Raw genomic sequence first — 22,712 nt, 5'->3', positions numbered from 1 at the left:
CTTTACCATATCATCTTAGAAACACTGAAAATGGGATGAAATTAAAACTTCTAAGGAAAGAGAAAGAGTTCTGAAAACAATTTCTTTCCATATTTTTCAGTCGTGTTGCAACCTCGGCAAAACCTGCAGCCAACACTGAAAGTCAGCAAGCAAGGATTTAATTCAGAAAAGGTACTCAAAACATTCAAGGAAAAAAAACCTATCAATTCTTTAGCTTGAAATTTTATTCAGTCACCATATTCTAAAAAAATGGACAGCCATTAAAGAGATGTTTATTAGAAACCATCATATATTTCATCTTGTCTTTGTCAATGTTTTTAAGGACCTATAGAAAACAGAAACACTAGACAGAATTTACTAGCATCAGAGAGCTTCTTACCCAATCATGGGGTCTAACACAATAGCCCGGGGTTCCTCTAAGTCCTCTGAAATCAAGATCTTCCTCATGGTCCCATTGAGTCGTGTCACTTCTATCCGGTCAGTGCCAGTGTCTGTCCAATAAAGATTTCGGGCAACCCAGTCAACAGCAATACCATCAGGATGTGCAATTTGAGCAGTGACCACAAACTGACTGCCAGATCCATCTATGAATGAGCGGCGTATGGCCCTTACTTCATCATCAGTCCAGTAAATATAGCCTTCCACAGGATCGTAATCTATGGCGATGGCATGACGGATGTCTTCCAATTGCAGAACAATGTCTGTAAAATCTGGTGTATCCAAAGAAATGCGTCTCAAATCTGTCCTTCGAGCTAAAAGCAATAATTCAGTGGCACCTAGAGCAACCAAATGAAATGAAGAAATCATTCAAAACCTGCAAGCAAAATTTAGCCACTCTAAATAAACAACACAAGACCTCTTCAGGTTTATACTGATAATGAGTATAAAATTACATTAGATCTACTTAGGGTAGAAAATAATGCACTGAAATAGGAATAGTTCATTATGAGAACAAGTTGTATAATGGCTGAGCTCAACAAAGCCAAGTTTTGAACAACTTTCTGGTTTCATTAATTACATAGCCCCTGGAATTAATAACAGCTATTTAAAGGTACAATGAATAATGGCTAAGAAGCTAAGTAGCTGAGTATTATTAAAAGGCAGAAAGAAACACAGGATATAGACCTCCTGTTCAAGAAGTATATTTTTAAAAGTAAAGAAACCTACTGTGAAGATTTCTTTTTCTCATCTTGAGAGCACATAATCTTTTTTGTTAATTCAATTTTATCGAGTTATATTCACACACCATACAATCATTGAAAGTGTACAATCAATTGCTCACAGTACCATCATACAGATGTGCATTCATCACCAAAATCAATTTTTGAACATTTTCATACCAGAAAGAATAAAAATAAGAATAAAAAATAAAAGTAAAAAAGAACACCCAAAACATCCCATTCACCCCATCCCCCGTATTATTCTTTTAATTTTTGTCCCCATTTTTCTACTCATCTGTCCATACACTGGATAAAGGGAGTGTGAGCCACAAGGTTTTCACAATCACATAGTCACACCACATAAGCTAAACAGATATAAAATCGTCTTCAAGAATCAAGGTTACTGGGTTGCAGTTCAACAGTTTCAGGTTATTTCCTTCTGGGTAGTCCAATATAGTGTGAAGATCCTGACGAGAATGTTCTAAAATTGGACTGTGGTCATACTTGCACAGCTCTGTAAATCTGCTAAAAATCATTGAATTGTACACTTAAAATGGGAGAATTTTATGGTATGTAAATTATACATCAATAAAGCTGTTTTATAAAAAAGGAAGTGAGGATTAAGGACAAAGGAGGCTATGGAGAAGGAAATAGCAGTAGGTGGAGAGAGGAAACCAGATAAACATAACACAGTGGTTAAAATTAAGAATTGGGGATCCAACAGAACTGGATTCAAATAGCTATACAAATTTAGGCAACACACCTACTCTTTTTAAGCTTAGTTTCCTCATCGATACCTCATAGGATTAAAGGAGATAACTCAGAAAGGTGCCCTGAATCTCAGAATAGAAATTCTCAGTAAATACTAGGTGATATATTATTAGAAAATAAAGACTTCAAAATTTTCACTTCACTGAGTTTTAAATCAGCTTTATTTATGAAATATTTTGAACCCCAACTAGGATTCAATAAAAATATAGCTGAGAGTAAGGATATTAAGCTCAACAGTTTTGGTGGGTTTTTTTTTTTTTCTCCTGATTTTTAACGTTCAAGTAAGCCAACAGCAAAAGAAGCTTCTAAACCATAATTGGCTAATAAAAGATAGCAAGCAGACTGACAAATGTAAGAGAAAGAAGTTTCCTAACCCAAGAAATGAGTCCAAAAGAAAATACTGGCATATAAACTTCAAGCATTAATCTAGAAGTATAGCGGACAAAACTGAGAAGAGGAGTGATGTCTCTCAACGTCAGCTTTTTGACACTAGGACTGATTTATAAATAAACTACAGCCCAGAATACCATAGCAAATACCAAGCAGGAATCACTTCATAAAATTCACTGCCCCCGTTAAATTCCAAAAGGAACTAGCCCAAAACTTTGCAAAGAAATCACAGAAAGTTAGCTGTTAATTTGAGCAAGTCGATCAAAACAGAACAGTTAACTTACAGTCAACTTACAGCTACTACATGCCAAACGCATATCTGAAATTCAAAAAACTGGTAAAACGTATACATTTGTATTGCTACAAAGGAGTGAACAGACCGCTACTGCTAAAATAAATCCTCTTTTAAAATCAGACTACATTTTTAAACAAAAAAGCAACATTACAAAAATCTTTTGTTTTAAACTGAAACCAAATTATTGTTTACCATGGAAACTGTCTAACAAGAGTCAGCCAGCATCACCTATGACTATGAGGATAATTTATCAATGCCAAGTCATGACAAAAATCCTGTACATGGATTCAATTCCATCTCTCTGACTCCCTAACCTTCTTGCCAGGAACCTTCTAACACACTCCTAAATAAAGGCTTCTGCTTTTCAGAATTACAGAAAGAAGCCTCTGCTAAATACAACAATTTTCTATCAGATCTTGCTAGTGATCAGAAAACCAGATGGTGATCCATAGTAAGAATGAACAACATTCTCATTAAAAAGAAAAAGAGAAAAAAAAGAGAGGGAGGGAGAAGTACTATGTTCTCTCAAATCAGAAATCCCTTGAAATATCTTAAATCAGTATACTTCTCCAAGCCCTCTCTCTCTAAGAAATTAAGAGAGTACAGAGAAGAGGTGTCATGTGGTTTTTAAGCATAAAAAGAGGCTTTAAACTGGAAAACATGGAATTCTTTACTTCTTCTGAAAGCATTTACCTGTTGCTAAAAGATAATGAAAAAAATATCCTTCAGGAACTTTTTAGAAAATCTATCTATACCATGATATTCTTTGTAGCCAAAAGTTTAACATTTTTGCCTTGCACAGAGGTTCTTTATTTACAAATGCTACCTACTATTAAAAATGCATTCTTTATGGAAAATAATATTCATTTCCACAGGAATCAATTCTGGTATCAATGATTACAAGATTTGATAGAGAAAAGACATGGCATTTAATAACATGTTACTTAAAATACTAAAATAGTTTATACAAAAGCATTCAAGTGATATCATAAAACACAAAACACCTCTTTTATAAAACCATTTGTGAAGACTGAGATTAAGTGGCTTGTCTCCCAAAGCACTGTAACTTATAGGGCTTATCATAAAGAAATAAAATAAATTACATAGACTCCCAATTGCTATCTAAAACTTTTCCTTCTTGGATACCATCTTCTTACCATCTCTGCAGGTTTTTCCATTCTCCAGAAGTTTGACCCCAGTTGGGCAAGCACACTGATAAAAAGGTTTGACTGGAGACATCAAACACAAGTGGGAACAACCACCATTATCAATTCCACATGGGCTTGTAGCTGTCAAATATAAATCACATTGATTAATACCAATGATTATGAATGACCTCCCTCACTCCATAAAATAACAACCATAAAATAAGCAATTGCAATAAACCAAATTATTACCAAACGTCATCCAAGTGCTTGACTAACAGACCATCTACAAGGAAGGGAATTAATCAGAACTTACTTTAACATTTTGTATCCAAAAGGTACACAAGTAAAGCAGGAGGTACCTGCCCTAAAAGAGCTTGCAACCTATAGTCAGTAAGCCTAAATTTAAAATAAAACCAAAAAACAATACAAAACAAAAACTAAATGCTATCTTGCACAAATATCTTTACACACTACTAAAACAGTCAAATGAGAAATACATCACTGAGGACTGCAGAATCGAAGAAGGGCTTCACGGAGGATAGGACATGACAGGAGTTTTGAAAGACAAGAAGGAGACAGGACATTTCAAGAGCAGTAAAACCTTATGAATAAAAGCTTGGAGGATGTACAATGGGTGCGATAATAAGCTGAAGAGTCTAACTGGTAGTTAAGGTTTCTGCTGACTAATAGAAATTAAAGTTGAATAAGCACAGAGAATGGATACAAACTATGGTGGAAGGCACGGAAAGCCAAGCAAAGTAACTAGAGTGCTGAAAAATCATGTTTTGGAAAGATTAACATGGAAGGGATAAGCAGACTGGACTAAAAGGGGGAAAACTGGGAAGCAGGGAAAACTAATCAGCAAACTTATAGAAATGATGAAAATTTGGACAAAGGGGCAATTAATATTCATAGAATAGACTGACATAAGATGGAGACCAATGGAATAATATAAAAGAGTGCAATATAAAAGACATTGCAAATTCTCAAACTGTAAAACATAAAAGATCAACAATGCCATCAGAAAAAAAAAAAAAACAGGACATGTCCTCCCCATATCTGAACACTAACAATGAGAATAAAAAATTCATGTGAGTGAATGAACATTTTCTTTTTTTACACAAGAGTGACAAAACATTTTCACGGGCTTCGTGATCACCAGATTCCAATACAACACATTCAACATTTGACTATCTCCCCCTAAATGGAAGCAGCAATACGAAGCCATGCATAATCCAAAAACCTTTTGTTTTTGGCTATGAAACTCAATTTAAAATACACTCTGACACGTCACACATTTATTTGCACACAAATCAAGCACCAAACACTTAATATTCTTATACTTCTTTTAAACCTAATTCCAGTTCTCTCTTTGTTCTGTTTTATCAACAGTTACAGCCCAAGGCATTGTAAATATAACTAAAGGTTGACCAAATAGAATCAAAACCAAGAAACTGCACAAAGAAAACTTTAACCAGGTATTTTATTCAGTAGGCCGAGGCATTTAAATCCACCATCTAGATTAATGAGGTATCCATTCAAAAAAAGTTTGTTTTTGTTTTTAAGACACATTCACATGTACACAAACATACAATGGAGAGAAACAATATGAGCAAGAAATCCATTCGTGTACAAGCACATCATGAGTTATCTCAATTTTTAAATTTTCTTTCTTTCCTCTCCACCTCTATACCTGACCCTCCAAACAAAGGGCTAAGGTTAGTCTACAGTAATAAATATAAAGCTAAAAATGCTTTAGGACTTAACCTGAATTGATAGTTATCCTGAATTATGTTTTTATATTTTCCCTTTTATATTTCCTCCCTCCTCAGGCTCCTTACTAAAGCCAGACATCAGAGTGCTACAAAACTGTTCCAACTTGCAATTGAAAAATCAAGATCACTTACCATTTGGCTGCCTCTGTTGGCTGAAGGCATGTATATCCATGGGAGAGAAGATGTTAGAATGGATTTCACGCAGACCTTCGCCAGTGTACTTGTTGCAAGCCAAAATGGAGTGTGTATTCCAGTCAGTCCAGTACAATGTATCCTCAAACAATGTCAAGGCAAAAGGATGTGGAAGGGAACCTTTAACCACTGCCTGCCTATTAACACAAAGAGAAAAACTCAAACATTTCTAATTTTTGTTTTATTTTAACTTCATTATGCCCATTAAAATGGTCTTTAACTCCACATTACATGTACAAATCCTGAGTAACATGTATCTTAAGGTCAAACACACCTACGAAAAACAATTCACGTGGTAAATTCAAATAAATTTTTATGATGTCTTGTTTCTTGCAAATAAAATAAAGATCCCAACCAAGTTCTTCAAAATGGTCTCTAAGTTGGCAGCAGGCCTCAGGTTCACTACAACCTAGCAGACAAAAAGAAGACCCAAGTCTTAGCACTGTTGTCAATTCCCACTCCTCAGCCATCATCCCTGTATTCAACTCGACCATCCTTTCACATAATTCCCTCAGAAGGTGAAAGGTCAGTAATAAAAAAATTCCCTCGAGTTTCAGGCAGCACTAGCACTAGGAAGTCAATTTAAATCAACAATAGGTTTTCTCCTTCTTGATGTGGAAGAACAAAATCCGAGCCTGTTTCTTATCTCACTTTTTATGAATTTTGATAACTGACAAAATACCCATGGGGCTAAAAAGGTACTCTGGTAGAGCTCTTCCAGCAAACTGAAGCCTAGCTCCACACAAATATTATTTCGCAACTTCCACAAACCAGGCAGCCAAAAGAAAGTTGTGTCCCTGGAATATGTGTTCATAACAGACAAAGCAGACCCAAAATTTTCACAAGCAACACATACTATATAAAAAGAAAAAGAGTAAAGCCTGTTTAGTACTTAGAGCAGAGGACTTAGCAAAGTATCATTTAGAGTTATACAATTAGTAAATGCTCCTGAATAATGAATAAATTGTTTTGAATTTCAAAATAGTATTCCAGGAAATAAATGCTTTGAAATTTTCATAAATCCAAGATTTTCCCATTAGCCTAGCCAAGATGAATGTACATATCAACTGTTGGGGAAAAAAAAGTAAGCAACTGAAGAGAAATAGTATATAACCTATTTTAGGTAAGATGATTCAATTCTTAGGTCCTTGAGGCTACTTGAAGATCTATCTCTAAGATCTAAGAGGTTACCAGTATATTAAATTATATTCAAGAGCAATGAGATAATTTTTATCGAAGCAGAATTAAAATGTTATTGCAGAAAGTTAGGGGTAGGTAGGACGACAGGGGAAAGGATAGAAGATGAAGACTGGGACTGTATAACTTAGTGAAATCTAGAGTGGTCAATGATTATAATTAAATACAGATATGTTTTTAAATGAGGGAGTACAAATGACTGTCAACTTTGCAAGGTGTTAAAAATGTGGGTAGTATTGGAGAAAAAAAATACAATCAATGCAAACTAGAGTTTATAGTTAACGGTAACATTATAATATGCTTCCACTAATTGTAACAAAGGCAATATACCAAAGCTAAATGTCTATAAGAGGGGGATATAAGGGAGGGGTATGGGGATTCTTGATGGTGTCTTTTTAACTTTTATTTTAATTTTATTTTTCCTTTTGTTGCTTTTTCTTTCTGTTTCTTTTTTCTTTTTACTTTTTTCGCCTCTTTCTCTCTCTTTGTGGAAGAAATGGAAATGTCCTTATACAGTGTTGGTGAATGCGTAACCATGTGATTATACAGGGAACCACTGACTGTTTACTTAGGATGGAATGCACAGTGTGAGAATAAAACCATCTAAAAACAAAGAGAGGGATACAAGTGTTGGAGAAAATGTGGAGAAAGGGATGTACCTAATTACCACTGATGGGGAAGTAGAATGGTGCAGCCCATCTGGAGGGCAGTGTGGTGGTTCCACAGGAAACTAAGATTGGGGTTGCCATTGGTCCTACAACCTGGTTATTGGGTATATACTTGGGAGAACTGAAAAGAGGGACATGAAGGGACATTTGCACAGTGGGTTTATGGTGTCAGTAGTCATGATTTGCAGAGGATGGAGGTGACCTAAGGGAACATTGACTGATGAATGGAATGGCAATCTGTGAATGGAATCTTGAACTGCTACAAGAAGGAGTGAAGTTGTGAGGTGAATGGACATTGAAGACAGTATGTTGAGTGAAATAAACCAGAAATAAACAGGAAAATTTTATAATGCCTCATTAATATGGACTAAATATAATCTGCAAACTCTGAGAATTGAGTATGAGAACACAGGTTATCAGGGGAAGGCTTACTGTACAGGTTCCTAGACTGTAAGCTCTTACATCAATTACATCTTTCCCTCAGCTGTAATGGTTATTTCTAAACTCTGAGATGCTGAGCTGTTTGTGTATAACCTGGTCAATCCCTGGAACTTTGGGTATCTGTGTGACACCTGAAACTCAGAACCAGAGTCTGGTAGCTATGAATGCCAGCATTACCCCATACAGCAAATGTTAAAAGAGTCTGAAAAGAGAGATCAGACTTCAATTAGAACCATGAACAAAATGGACTTGGTTAGGACTAAGGTAAATCAGACTGAAGGGTAAAGGATGATACTGACAGCGTTTCTGAAGTTTCAGCTTCTGTGTGGGACCAAGGGAAAAGGGCTTATTAGGTTTAAAAGGTTTATTACGTGCAAGATCTATATTTTTTGTAGCATCATATAATTTGACCTGTATGGTCAGTTTATTCAAACAAAATAATTATATGGAGCATTCATTGGGGAGTGAGGTCTGGTTGGTTTGTGCAGGTTAGTGTAAAGCCCCAATACATCCCAGAACAATTCTGGTAGAGAATGAAAATGTATTTGCAAAGCCCCCTTGAGAGTCTATTGGAAAATGTGGAAACACTGAATTTCCCCACTTGGGGAATTAATGATATTCTCACAAGCATTGCGGGCTACCAAATTAGAAGGCCAAGCCCTCAACCTTGGGACTTGCCCTTATGAAGTTTGTTATTACAAGGGAGAGGCTAAGCCTACTTAAAATGGTGCCTAAGAGTCACCCCCAGAGATCCTCTTTTGTTGCTCAGATGTGGCCTCTCTCTCTAAGCCAACTTTGCAGGTAAACTCACTGCCCTCCCCCCTATGTGGGGTGACTCCCAGGGGTGTGGAACTCCCTGACAATGTGGGACATGACTCATGGTGGTGAGCTTGGTCCTGGCATTGTGGGATTGAGCAAACCTTCTTGGACCAAAAGGGGGAAGCAAAATTAAAGAAAATAAAGCTTCAGTGGCTGAGATCTCAAATAGAGTCGAGAGGTCATTCTGGAGGTTATTCCTATGCATTATATAGATATTCCTTTTTAGTTTTTAGTGTATTCGAACAGCTAGAAGGAAATACCTGAAACTGTTGAACTGCAACCCAGTATCCTTGATTCTTGAAGATGACTGTTTAACTATACAGCTTACACTGTGTTACTGTGTGATTACGAAAACTTTGTGGTTCCCACTCCCCTTATACAGTGTATGGACAGATGAATAGAAAAATGAAGACAAAAAGTAAATGAATAATAGGGAGGGATGGGGGAATGGGATGTTCTGGGTGTTCTTTTCCAATTTAACTTTTATTCTTATTCTTTTTTTGTATATGGTAATGAAAAGTTTCAAAAATTGAATGTGGTGATGAATGCACAACTATATAATGGTGCTATGAACAACTGACTGTACACTGGGGATGACTGTATGATATGTGAATATATCTCAATAAAGTTAAATTTTAAAAAATGTTATTGCACATGGAATGATCCTAGCTTTACATGTTATCAATTCAAAACAGATTTTTAAAATATTAATTACAACATTAGCACAACTAGTTTATCAAACAAACTTCATATTTTGGAACTGCATACCTACTCTGCCAGCTCACAATAACCAAAATTTTCATCTCTCATTTTTCTTAATTCTCTTTTCCCTAGCATATTACTTTTCCTTCTCATTCCGAAAAAGAACAGTAACAATGCCTGCTTTTGAAATCCTTCCTTCCACTTTTTAAAGGGATAGCTTTATTAAGTTTACTAAAATGACTATATTATTTATAGGAGCAATATCATAGGTCAAGTCCAATTTAAAAAGGCCTGTTTCAAAGTACAATAATGTACGTATCATTGGTGTCCCAGAAGGAGAAGAGAAGGGAAAGGGGGCAGAAGCAATAATAGAGGAAATAATTAATGAAAATTTCCCATCTCTTACGAAAGACATAAAATTACAGATCCAAGAAGTGCAGCGTACTCCAAACAGAAGAGATATGAATAGGCCTATGCCAAGACACTTAATAATCAGATTATCAAATGTCAAAGACAAAGAGAGAATCCTGAAAGCAGCAAGAGAAAAGCAATCCATTACATACAAAGGAAGCTTCATAAGACTATGTGCGGATCTCTCAGCAGAAACCATGGAGGCAAGAAGGAAGTGGTGTGATATATTTAAGATACTGAAAGAGAAAAACCGCCAACCAAGAATCCTGTATCCAGCAAAGCTGTCCTTCAAATATGAGGGAGATCTCAAAATATTTTCTGACAAACAGACAATGAGAGACTTCGTGAACAAGACACCTGTCCTACAGGAAATACTAAAGGGAGCACTACAGGGTGATAGAAGACAAGAGTGCGTGGTTTGGAACACAATTTTGGGAGATGGTAGCACAATGTAAGTACACTGAACAAAGGTAACTATGAATACGGTTGAGAGAGGAAGGTGGGGAGCATGTGAGACACCACAAGAAAGGAGGAAAGATAAAGACTGGGACTGTGTAACTTGGTGAAATCTAGAGTATTCAACAATTGTGATAAAATGTACAAATATGTTCTTTTACGAGGGAGAACAAGCAAATGTCAACCTTGCAAGGCGTTAAAAATGGGGAGGCATCGGGGGAGGGATGCAATCAGCATAAACTAGAGACTGTAACTAATAGAATCATTGTATTATGCTTCCTTTAATGTAACAAAGGTGATATACCAAGGTGAATGCAGATAAGAGGGGGGGATAGGGGAGGCGTGTTAGACACTTGACATTGGTGGTACTGTCTGATTCTTTACTCTACTTTGGATTTAAGGTTATTTTTCCTTTTGCTGCTTCCTAGCTGTCATTTTTTTTTCCTCGTTCTTTTGCCTCTCTACCTTCTTTGACTCTCCCTCCTGCCTCGTGGAAGAAATGTAGATGCCCTTATATAGATAGTGGTGAAGGTGGTGAACACATAAATGTATGACCATGCAGAAAACCATCGATTATTTACTTGGGATGGAATGTATGGTGAGTGAACAAAACCATATTTAAAAAAAAAATGGGTTGATGACAAAACCTCGAGGGCAATATACTGAGTGAAATAAGCCAGACACATTAGGACAATTATTACAGGGCCTCACTGACAGGAACTAATTATAATATGTAAACTCATAGACATGAAATATAAGGTACCAAGATATAGGATGAGGCTTAAGAATGGGGAGTGGTTGCTTAAGATGAGGAGAATGTTGAATTAGGATGAACTCAAATGTTTGGAAATGAACAGGGGTGTTGGTAGCAAGATGTGAGAATAACTAACAGTGCCGAATGGTGTGTGAATGAGGTGGAAAAGGGAAGCTCAGAGTCATATATGTCACCAGAAGGAAAGCTGGAGGTCAAAAGATGGGAATGTATAAAACTGAATCCTATGGTGGGCAATGTCCATGATCAACTGTACAAATACTAGAAATCACTTCCATGAACCAGAACAAATGTATGACAATACAATTAGAAGTTAATAACAGAGGGGCATATAGGGAAGAACTATATACCTATTACAAACTATATACTACAGTTAGTAGTATTTCAACATTTTTTCATAAACAGTAACAAATGTACTATATCAATACTACGAGTCAACAATTGAGGGGGGTTGGTTAGGGATAGTGGAGGATTAGAGTTTCCTTTTCTTTTTTTCTTTTTGCATCTTTCACTTTATTTCTTGTGTGGAGTAATGAAAAGTTTCCAAAAATTGAACAAAAATTAAGTGTGATGGATGCACAGCTATATGAAGGTACCCAGGGGCAAGTGATTGTACACTTTGGATCTGAACAATCTCAATAAAAATGGAAAAAAAAAAAAGGCCTGTTTCACACTGAAATCTTCCAAAATTCGTTACAATAACACAAAGAGAATTCTGAGAAGCTGCCAAGGAACTGAAAAATAAAGAATAGTAAAAACTAAGCTATTTGGTACTTCATCAACTATCTCAAAAAATTGCAAAGTACATAACCAGATCCTCGAAAAAGCACATTTCATCAAATAAAAGTTAAAATTCACTCTAATACATTAAAACAGGAGGATTTAAAAACATGAAAACAAAATATGTCCCTAAAAGCTACATTCATTTTATATATTAATTAAAGGCATAAGATTGGAAATCAGAGCTGAGTTCAAATCTCTGCTCTGACATTTACTACTTTTGATCCTTTCTGCAAGCCTTTGTTTCCTCATTTGTAGATGGAGGAATAATTTACCCTCACCGAGTTACAATGAAGATTTAATAAACTAACACACGCAAAAGCATTTAGCACTATGCTTGGTACTTAATAAAAACTACATAAATGATTTCCAATTTTAGGATACACAGTTTCAATGTTTTAATATTTCTGATATGGAGGCACATTTTACAACTGAAGGAAACATTTCGTGTGGTAGTTTTTAGATCAAGAATAAACCTTAAAATCAACAGCTTATTAGAATCAAGTAAATACCATACTAACACTTGATTTAAAGTGTCACCTCCTTTTCATAGCCTTCCTTAATCTCTTTCCCCTGCAAGCCAAATTATTTGTTTCTTCCCTCATGCTCATATAACAGCTACTAAACTGTTTCATATGTGTTCATAGCCTTCCTTAATCTCTTTCCCCTGCAAGACAAATTATTTGTTTCTTCCCCCATGCTCTTATAACAGCTACTAAACTGTTTTATAGGTGTTAACTTAGCCAATAAAGACTCTGTACCTGATTATCTTTTTGAGAGTAAGGAATCTGGCTTATTTAATATTCCCAGGATCTCACAAAATATTATGTGCACCTATTATACATTCACTGAATGCGTGATAAAATTATTAAATGTCATAAATGAAAAATATGCAATTAACAGAGTTGAACAAAAAGTAGAGCCAAAAAACTATCACCTACTCATGGCATATGTTTGGTTTTAACTGATTTCTCCAGCCTATTGGTGCCTTGTTCCTGAAAGTGGCAAAAATCCCAGTCTTTACCTTTCTTCTCTCTTGTTGAGATTAAAGAACAAACAGCTACACAGAAAATCATGAAGGATACAGAAAATGTCAACATTATCCACCAACTTCACTTGGCATCCAACAACAGCAGAATAAAGAGTAGAATAAACAGTCTTCTCAAGCAGAAAAGGAACATTCTCTAGGATAGACCATATGCTAGAACACAGAACAAGTATCAATTAATTTTAAAAGACTGAAGTCATACAAAGTATATTCTCTGTCCACAATGAAATCAAGAAGTCAACAACAGAAGAGAATATGGGAAATCAGCAAACACTTGAAAATTAAACAGCATACTTCAATATAGGCACTGGGTCAAAGAAGAGAACACAAAGAAAATGAAAAAATATTGTGGGCTGAATAAAAACGAACATTAAAATTCATGGGATGCAGCGAAAGCAGTGCTTAAAGGGAAAGTTATAGAAAGCAAATAACCTAAGCTTCAACTTCTTAAGACATCAGAAATAGAAGAGCAACCTAAATTCAAAGGAAGCATAAGGCAAGAAAATGAAAAATTCAGGGTGGAAATCAATGAAATATAAAACAGAAAAACAATGGAGGAAAAAAAAATCAATAAAACAAAAAGCTATTTGTTTGAAAAGACCCACTAAATTGGCCAACCTTTAGCTAGAGTGACCAAGAAAAAAAGAAAGAAAACATAAATTGGGAAATTTGTGAGTAAAATTATGAACAAATGAGAGCATATCACTACAAACTTTACAGAAATTATAAGGATCATAAGGGGATACCACAAATAACCTTATGCCAAAAAATTAGACAACTAGATGAAATGGAAAAATTCCTAGAAAGAAGCAAATTACCAAAAGTACTCAAGAAAAAATAGAAAATCTAAATAGACCCATAAAAAGTTAAGCAATTCAATCAATAATTTAAATTCTTCCCACAAAGAAATGCCCAGGTCAAAATGGCTTCACTGGTCAATTCTACCAAATATTTTAAGGACAAATATTATCAATCCAATAAGTACACTGTTCCAGAAAATAAGAGGGAGAGGGAAGGGAACACTTCAGTATTACCTTGATATCAAAGCCAGACAAAAGATTAAGAAAAATAAGCTACAAATCAATATACTTCATGATTACAGACCCAAAAAAAGGCCTTTAACAAAATATTGCCAAAATGAATCTAATGGCATATTAAAAAGATTATATACTATAAAGTGGGATTTATCCTAGGAATGCAAGACTGGTTTAACAACTGAGTATCAATTAATGAAATTCATCATGATCATAAAATAAAGAACAAAATCACACAATTGTTTCAATACACGGAGAAAAAGCATTTGACAAAATCCAATATCCATTCATGACAAAGTCTCTCAAAAGAAACTAAGAACAGAAGGGAACTGCCTCAATGTGATAAAGGGCCACTGCAAAAAGCCTACAGCTAAGATCATGTTCAGCGGCAAAAGACTGAATGTTTTCTCCCAAACCGAGAATGAAGCAAATATGTCTTCTAATTAACATTGTACTAAAGGGCCTAGCCAATGTAATTAGGCAAAAGAAGGCATCCAGAATGGAAAGAAAGTAGAAAAACTGTATTATTCATAGATGACATGATTCTCTATATAGAGAAAATCCTAAAGTAAAAAAAAGGACGTAAGAGAACTCATTCACAACAGCATCAAAAGAAATAGAATCCTTATGAAAAAAATTAACAAAGAATAAAACTCACCCTGCACAAAGATAAATTCAAAATGGATCATAGACCTAAAAATAAGAGCAAAAACCAGTAAACCTCCATGACCTTGGGTTAAGCAAAGATTTCTTAGCTATGACAACAAAAGCACGCTTTCACAAAGGAAAAAAAAACAGATTGCACTTCATCAACATCAAGAAGCTCTGTGCTTCTAAAGACACCAACAAGAAAATGGAAAAAAAGAAAAAAGAAAAAAAAAAAAACAAATCCCAAGCCACAGACATGCAAAGTATTTCTAAATCATATATCCAATAAAGAACTTGTACCTGGAAAATATATATATATATAAAGAATTCTGAAAATTCAATAATAAGACAAATAACCCAATTTTAAAATAGATGAAAATCCTGAATAGTGCCTTAAACACTAACTGGGCCTCATGAGAGGGGAAGGCTGAGCTACACTGTGCTCTAGAAGATTATAAGCAGGCCAAACAGGAGTAAAATTAATAATGCATCTGGAGGGAAGCATAACAGGCCAATTTCAGCAATATCTGATATTTAGATACTTTTTTCAAAGTAATTTTCTTCTGATTATAAACAGAACACATGCATGTTTACTGTAAAAATTTGGAAACAGAGGTAAAAATAAAGAAAGTGTATCTTTCTGGTCCTTTATGATGTACATTGCATAGTATATATCTACAAATACAAGCAATTCTAAATCATCAGGGGATGGATATATTGTTTTTTTTAAAAACAGTGTAGGAACAACAGGGAACCAGTCAAACAATGAGGTTTAGATTTAATGATTTGGCAAAAATTGATGAGCAATAAATGAGAGCCCCAGCAGGGCAGAAAGAAAAGAGCTGAGCCAGAACCAGAAAGGATGGAAAAGCTTCCACTTAAACAAGGATAAAGGGGGCATTTAGCACTCCCAATTGCTGAGTTTCTACACTGGGAATATATGCAGCAGGTCCCAAGTCCTTTAACCATGGTTAATGCGCCCTGAGAAAATAGTTAATTTTAAATAATCCCAACTTAGCCTCTCATCATGTTTAATCAATATTTGATAGTATAATTTTTACAAAATTGAATCACACTGCATTTATAGCATCACAATGAGCAGTTTTCATTTAACAACAGTGTGAAGACTTTTTCCCCATGTCATTAAATATTATTTCTACATTATTTTTAATGGCAGTATAAAATTGCATTGAAGGGTTCTGTCATATTTTAAACAATGTGTTGTTCAACTTTCAGGTTATTTCTTCTATTAATACTTAAAGGCATAACTGATGTTTGGCCCTACTCTTTTCTTACACCTTCCATTTTTTATTCTTTGCTATACTCCCAAACCCACGCCCACCCCTTTTAATGGACTTTTGCTACTGGACTGAATTTCTATGCTCTTTTTATTCATCTAGGGATTTAAAAGATACAAAAACAGTTTTATTTAACTTTAATTATCATCACATTTTAAAATCATATTTTATCCTGTTTTTGATATTTATCAACTTCAAGAATAAGACCGTATCTAACAAGCTTTCACTCTTGTCTGTCCTTCTTCCTTGTCTAACTCATCCCACTACCATTTCTTATTTTTTTATTGATACAAGCTGGAGTTTCAGATATTTATTATTTGCTTTCATTTTTTTGCCAATGTTTCAAAATATTACACAGTTGCATTAAGTTTTAAAGCACATTAAAAGTAATTATTAGATTTAACTCCATGTAAACTGGATCACAAATATTTAATTACTTGACTTCTTTACTCTTGTGTGCTACATTCTGATACATCTCTATCAGTTATCTGAGGCACCTCAGGTAATTTCTTCAATAAAAGCAACAAAAATTGTGTATTTTTACTCTTTGCATATCTACTACTACTACTGTCTTCCTGTTGCAGTAAAGCATAAGCAACTCCTGAATCTACCTCCACACCCCAAATCTTTTCTTTGATTATTTTCATCTCTGTTTCTCTGAGTTGTGGGACAATTTCTCAAGGTTAGCTTCAAATTCACCAATTTTATTTTTCATATAAACTAGTCAATCTGGTTGTCATTTTAAACTGCATTTTAAATTCAACCATACTCTATTACTGTGATTTTACTAATCGTGGATGTATGCTTTCATACCATGTGCATGAAATGTTGTGTCCTCTTGAATTTGATGAACTTTTTCCTCCTAAATCTTAAGAAATTACAGGAAAACATCTGTTGTAGTTTTCTTAATGTGGGTCATTCACTTGAACTATAGTATCTGAAGTGAGAGTAGTCTTGTGGAACTGTTTCCCAGATTTTGCGGTTTGGCTAAACTCCTCTGTACTTGTCTACCTCCTTAAATAGAGATTATTCAACTAGTACAGTATCTGGCACCTAGAAGGTGTTTAGTTACTGTGTATCAAATGGTGTTACTTATTATACAAATAATAGTGTGCCATCCTTTATAAAAATGATTTCAATTAATCATTAGCAAGGCATGAGCTTTTCCCTGCTCTTTCAGGGATAATGAATTTGTGCTTAAACCCCTATACTTACTTTTCCAATTCCCTTTCAGATGAACACAAAGGCATCCACCAATTCCCTTTCAGAGGAACACAAAAGCCATCCAAACAGTGTAAGGTCTCAGAAGAGTAAGCTAATTGATTATTTATACACTGAAAACTATAAAACACTGCTGAAGGGTACCCCAAATAACTAAAAATATCTTGAGAAAGAAAAATGAAGTGGGAGGTCTCACACTACCTGACTTTAAAGCATATTAGAAAGCTACAATGGTCAAAACGGCATGGTACTGACATAAAAACAGGTATACTGACCAATGGAATAGAACGGAGTGTTCAAAAATAGACCCTCTCACCTATGGACAACTGAGCTGTGATGAGGCAGTCTGGTCAATTCAACTGGGACAGAGCAGCCTCTTTAACAAATGGTGCTTGGAGAACAGGATATCCATATCCTGAAGAATGAAAGAGAATCCCTACCTCATACCTTATACAAACATTAACTCAAAATGGATCAAAGACCTAAACATTAGAGCTAAAACCATAAAACTTTTAGAAGAAAATGTAGGGAAATATCTTTAAAAGATCTTGTGATAGGAGTTGGTTTCCTAGACCTTACACCCAAAGTGAGAGCAAAGAAAGAATAATTAGATAAATGGTATCTCCTCAAAATTGAATACTTCTGCACATCACAGGACTTAGTCAGGAAAGTAAAAAGGGAGACTACACCATGGGAGACAATATTTGAAAACCACATTTCAAATAAGGTTTAATATCCAGAATACATAAAGAGATCTTTGAACTTAACAACAAAAAGACAAACAACCCAATTAAAAAATATGCAAAAGACATGAACAGACCTTTTCCAAAGAGGAAATACAAATGGCTCAAAAACATATGAGAAGATGCTCAACTCCACCAGCTATTAGGGAAAATGCAAATCAAAACTACAATGAGATATCATCTCACACTTACTACAATGGCCATTATCAAAACAACAGAAAACTACAAGTGCTGAAGAGGATGTGGAGGAAGAGGTACACTCAGTCACTGTTGGTGGGAATGCAGAATGGTGCAACCACTCTGGAAGGCAGTTTGGCGGTTCCTCAGGAAGCTAAGTATAGAATTGCCGTATGATCCAGCAATCTCATTACTAAGAATATACTCAGAGGAAATGAAGGCTAGGACACAAACGGATATTTGTACACCTATGTTTATAGTGGTATTATTCACAATTGCCAAGAGATGGAAATAGCCCAAATGTCCATCAACAGACGAGTGGATAAAATCAACTGTGGTATATACGTACAATGGAATATTATGCAGCTACAAGACGGAATGAAGTCATGATGCATGCAACATAGTAGAACCTTGAGAACATTATGTTGAGTGAAATTAGCCAGAAACTAAAGGACAAATACTGCATGGTCTCACTAATATGAACTAACTATAATGAGCAAACTCTAAAAGTTCAAGTTAAGAACACAGGTTATCAGGAGGGAGAAAGAGGGTAGAGATCGGGCATTTAATGATGCAGTACAGAATGTTCAACAGGATTTGATTGTAAAGATCCAGAAATGGATAGCACAATACCATCTGATGATAGCACAGTATTTTAAGCATAATGAACAAAGCTGACTATTAGTATGGTTGAAGGAGGAAGGCTAGGACATGTATGACACCAGAAGGAAAGATAAGAGGATAACAACTGGGACTGTATAACTTAGCAAAACCTAGAGTGGACAATGACGGTGATTAAGTGTAGAAATATAAGAAAGTTCTTACATGAGGGAGAAAAAGTGAATGTCAACATTGCAAGGTGGTGAAAATGGGATGGTATATGGGGAAAAATACAATCAATGCAAACTAGGGTCTATAGTTAACAGCAACACTGTAATATTCTTCCATTAATTGTAACAAAGGCAATATACTAAAGCTACATGTCAATAGAGGGGGATATAGGGAGGGGTATGGTATACTTGTTGCTGTTGTTTCTCCATTTTAATTTTTTTTAATTCTTTTTTGTTTTGTATTTTTCCTCTTCTTTCTTTGCGGAAGAAATGGAAATGTTCTCATACAGACTGTGGTGGTAAATGAATAACTAAGTGATTATACCTGGAGCTACTGATTGTGCATTTAGGTTGGACTGTATGGTGTGTGGATTAAACTGCTTATTTTTTTAAACAGAAAGAAGTGCTAGAGAAGATGTGGAAAGAGAGATATACCTATTCACTGTTGGTAGGGAAATAAAACAGTGCAGCCTCTCTGGAGGGAAATGTGGTGGTTCCACAGGAGGCTAAGTAGAGGGCTGCCATATGATCCTACAATCCCATTATTTGACATATACTTGGAAGAACTGAAAGCTGGGACACAACTAGGCATTTGCACACTGGTGTTTATGGAGGCAGTACTCATTATTTGCAATGGATGGAGGTGGCCTGAGGGTACCTCGATAGGTGAATGGAAAGGCAAACTGTGGGGTACACATACAAAGGCGTACTGAGTGGCTGCAAGAAGGAATGAAGTTGTAGGCATACAACTAGGTGAGTGAACCTCGAGAACATTATGTTAAATGAAATAAGCTAAAAATGAGAGGACAAATACGGTAAAGCCTCACTAATATAAACTAACTATAATGAGCAAATGCTGAGAACTGAATTCAAGAGCATAGGTTATCAGGGGATAGAATGTGGGCAGAGATCGGGCAATCAACGATGCAGGAGTACAAAATGTTCAATAAGGCATACTGTAAAGGTTCCTAGATTGTAAACTCTTATAGCACTCACATTTCTTGAGTTTTAACTGTTATTTAAGAGATGTTTTATTTGGTACAAAGTTATATTCTCTGTAGCACACTATCTAATTTAACCTGTAAAGTCAGTTTATTTAAACAACATAATTACATGGAACCTAGAAAAGGGAATGAGATCTTGTTATTCTGTACAGGTTAATGTAATACCTCAATACATCCCAGGGTATTTTGGGCAGAGAATTTTTAAAAAGTATTTGTAAAAACCTCTTGAGGGACTGGGGGAAAATGTGAAAATATTAAACTTCCCCACCTGGGGAATTTCTAATATTCTCAAAAAAATTAGCGACTCCCAGTTTAATAAATCAAGCCCTCAGTCTTGGGGCTTGCCCTTATGCAACTTACTCTTGCAAAGGAGAAGCTAAGCCTATTTATAATTAGGCCTAAGAGTCACCCTAAGAGAACATCTTTTGTTATTCAGATGTGGCCTCTCTCTAAGCCAATTCTGCACATAAACTCACTACCACCACCACCACCACCTCCTACGTGGGACATGAGGCCCAGGGATGAGCCTGGCCCTGGCATTGTGGGACTAAGAACATCTTCTTGATCAAAAAGGGAAAAAGAAATGAAATAAAATAGAGTTTCAGTGGCTAAGAGATTTCAAATAGAGTCGAGAGGTCATTCTGGAGGTTATTCTTATGCATTATATAGATATTCCTTTTTGGTTTCTAGTGTATTAGAATAGCTAGAAGGAAATACTTGAATCCATTGAACTGTAATCCAGTACACTTAATTCTTGATGGTTACTGTATAACTATATATAGCTTTTACCATGTGACCATGTGATTGTGAAAACCTTGTGACTGACACTCCCTTTATCCAGTGTATGGAAAGATGAGTCAGAAAATAAGGACAAAAAATAAATAAATAATAGGAGGGGAAAAGGGTATGTGATATTTTGGGTGTTTTTTTTATTTTTATTTTTTTCTTTATTTTGGAATAATGACTGTTCTAAAATCAAATGCAGCGATAAATGCACAACTATATGACAATACTGTGAGTGACTGTACACTTCAGATAATTTTATATCTCAATAAAATTGCATTTTTAAAAAACACTGCTAAAATTAATTATAGAAAACCTAAATAATTAGAAAAACATCCCATGTTCATGAATTGGAAGACTTATTATTGTTAAAATGTAATACCATCCAAAGCAATCTATAGATTCAACATAATCCTTATAAAAATTCCAAATGCCTTTTTTGCAGAAATGGAAAAGCCAATCCTCAAATTCATATGGAATTGGAAGGGAGCCCAAACAGCTAAAACAGTACTGAAAAAGAACAAAGTTGAAGGACTTACACATTTCAATTTCAAAATTGGCTACAAAGCTACAATAATCAAAATGGTGTGATAACAGCATAAGGACAAACATGTAGACCAATGGAATAAAATTTAGAGTCCAGAAATAAACCGTTACATCATGACCAGTTGATTTTTGACAAAGATGCCAAACACATTTAATGGAAAAAGAATAGTCTCTTCAACAAACGATGCTGGGATTTCTACACGCAAAAGAGTGAAGTTGGACCTCTACCTTGCACCATACATAAAAATTAAATTAAAATGGATAAGGACCTAGACAAAAGAGCTAAAACTACAAAACTCTCAGAAGTAACACAGGGAAATCTTGAATTTGGTAACAGATTCTTAGACATGACACCAAAAGAAAAAGCAACAAAAGACAAAAATATATACACTGGATTTCATCAAAATTTAAAACTTTTGAGCACCAAAGGACGTCATTAATAATGTAAAAAGACTACCTACAGAATGCTAGAATATAGTTGCAAATCATATATCTGATAATGGTTTAATATCCAGGATATATAAAGAACTCCTTCAACCCAATAACAAAATGACAACCCAATTTTAAAAAAGGCCAGAGGACTTAAATAGACATTTCTCCAAAGGAAATAAACAAATGGCCAATAAGCACATGAAAAGATGTTCGATATCATTAGTCATTACAGAAATGCAAATCAGAACCACGAGAAACTACCACACCCACCAGAAGAGCTAAAATTAAAGAGTGACTACAACAAATGTTGGTGACAAAAAAGAGCAAGTGGAACTCTCATGCATTTCAGGTGGGCATGTAAAATGGTACAACTGCTTTGGAGAACAGTTTGGCAGTTTCTTATATAGTTAAGCATATACTTATTTTATCACCTAACAATTACACTCCTTGATATTTACCCAAGAAAAATGAAAACACATGTCCACAAAAAGACTCCTATAACAATGTCCACAATAGCTTTATTCATAATAGCTTAAAACTGGAAATAACACAAATGTTCATCAACAGAAGAGTGGATAAACAAAATGTAACATACACTCAGTGTTTTAGTTTCCCAGCTCTTGACACAAATACCATACAATGGGTTGCCATAACAACAGGAATTAGCTCATGGTTTCAGAGGCTAGAAGGGTTGCTTCCTCCTTAGGTTGGTATCTTCTGTCTGCTGGCTATCTTTGGTGTTCCTTGGCTTTTCATCACATGGCAAAGCACATGGTGGTATCTTCTCTTTTCTGTTCCAGGTATGTTTTCTTCCAGTTTCTAGTTGTTCCTCATGGCTTCTCCTTCCAGATCCAACTTCCTTTGCTTATAAAGAACTCAGCCATACTCAAGGCCCACCTTCATTCAGTTTGGGCACACCTTAACTAATAACATCTTCGAAGGCTGTATTTACAAAAAGGTTCACACTCACA

At 35.3% G+C, this 22,712-nt stretch overlaps 1 protein-coding gene across 2 annotated transcripts in view; it reads right to left on the bottom strand.

Moving 5' to 3' along the window:
• The window catches only part of LRP6 (LDL receptor related protein 6), a 219,998-nt gene that overhangs the window by 98,368 nt on the left and 98,918 nt on the right, over positions 1–22,712 (bottom strand). Inside the window, exons 1-4 of one of the 2 annotated variants that reach the window (XM_037845617.1) lie at positions 6,006–6,390; positions 5,672–5,868; positions 3,774–3,905; positions 380–776 (exon numbers count right to left, since the gene is read on the bottom strand). In XM_037845617.1, coding sequence (XP_037701545.1) covers positions 380–776; positions 3,774–3,905; positions 5,672–5,711 — 569 coding nt within the window. In that variant the 5' untranslated portion in view covers positions 5,712–5,868; positions 6,006–6,390. Of the gene's footprint in view, positions 1–379; positions 777–3,773; positions 3,906–5,671; positions 5,869–6,005; positions 6,391–22,712 lie in introns of those variants that run through there. The other variant, XM_037845616.1, reaches the window with a different exon arrangement.

Source organism: Choloepus didactylus, chromosome 8 (genome assembly GCF_015220235.1).
Source record: "Choloepus didactylus isolate mChoDid1 chromosome 8, mChoDid1.pri, whole genome shotgun sequence".
In the NCBI taxonomy this organism is placed as follows: Eukaryota; Metazoa; Chordata; class Mammalia; order Pilosa; family Megalonychidae; genus Choloepus; species Choloepus didactylus.
The sequence above is the reverse complement of the archived record's forward strand: the minus strand, read 5'-3'. Positions and strand labels throughout refer to the sequence as shown.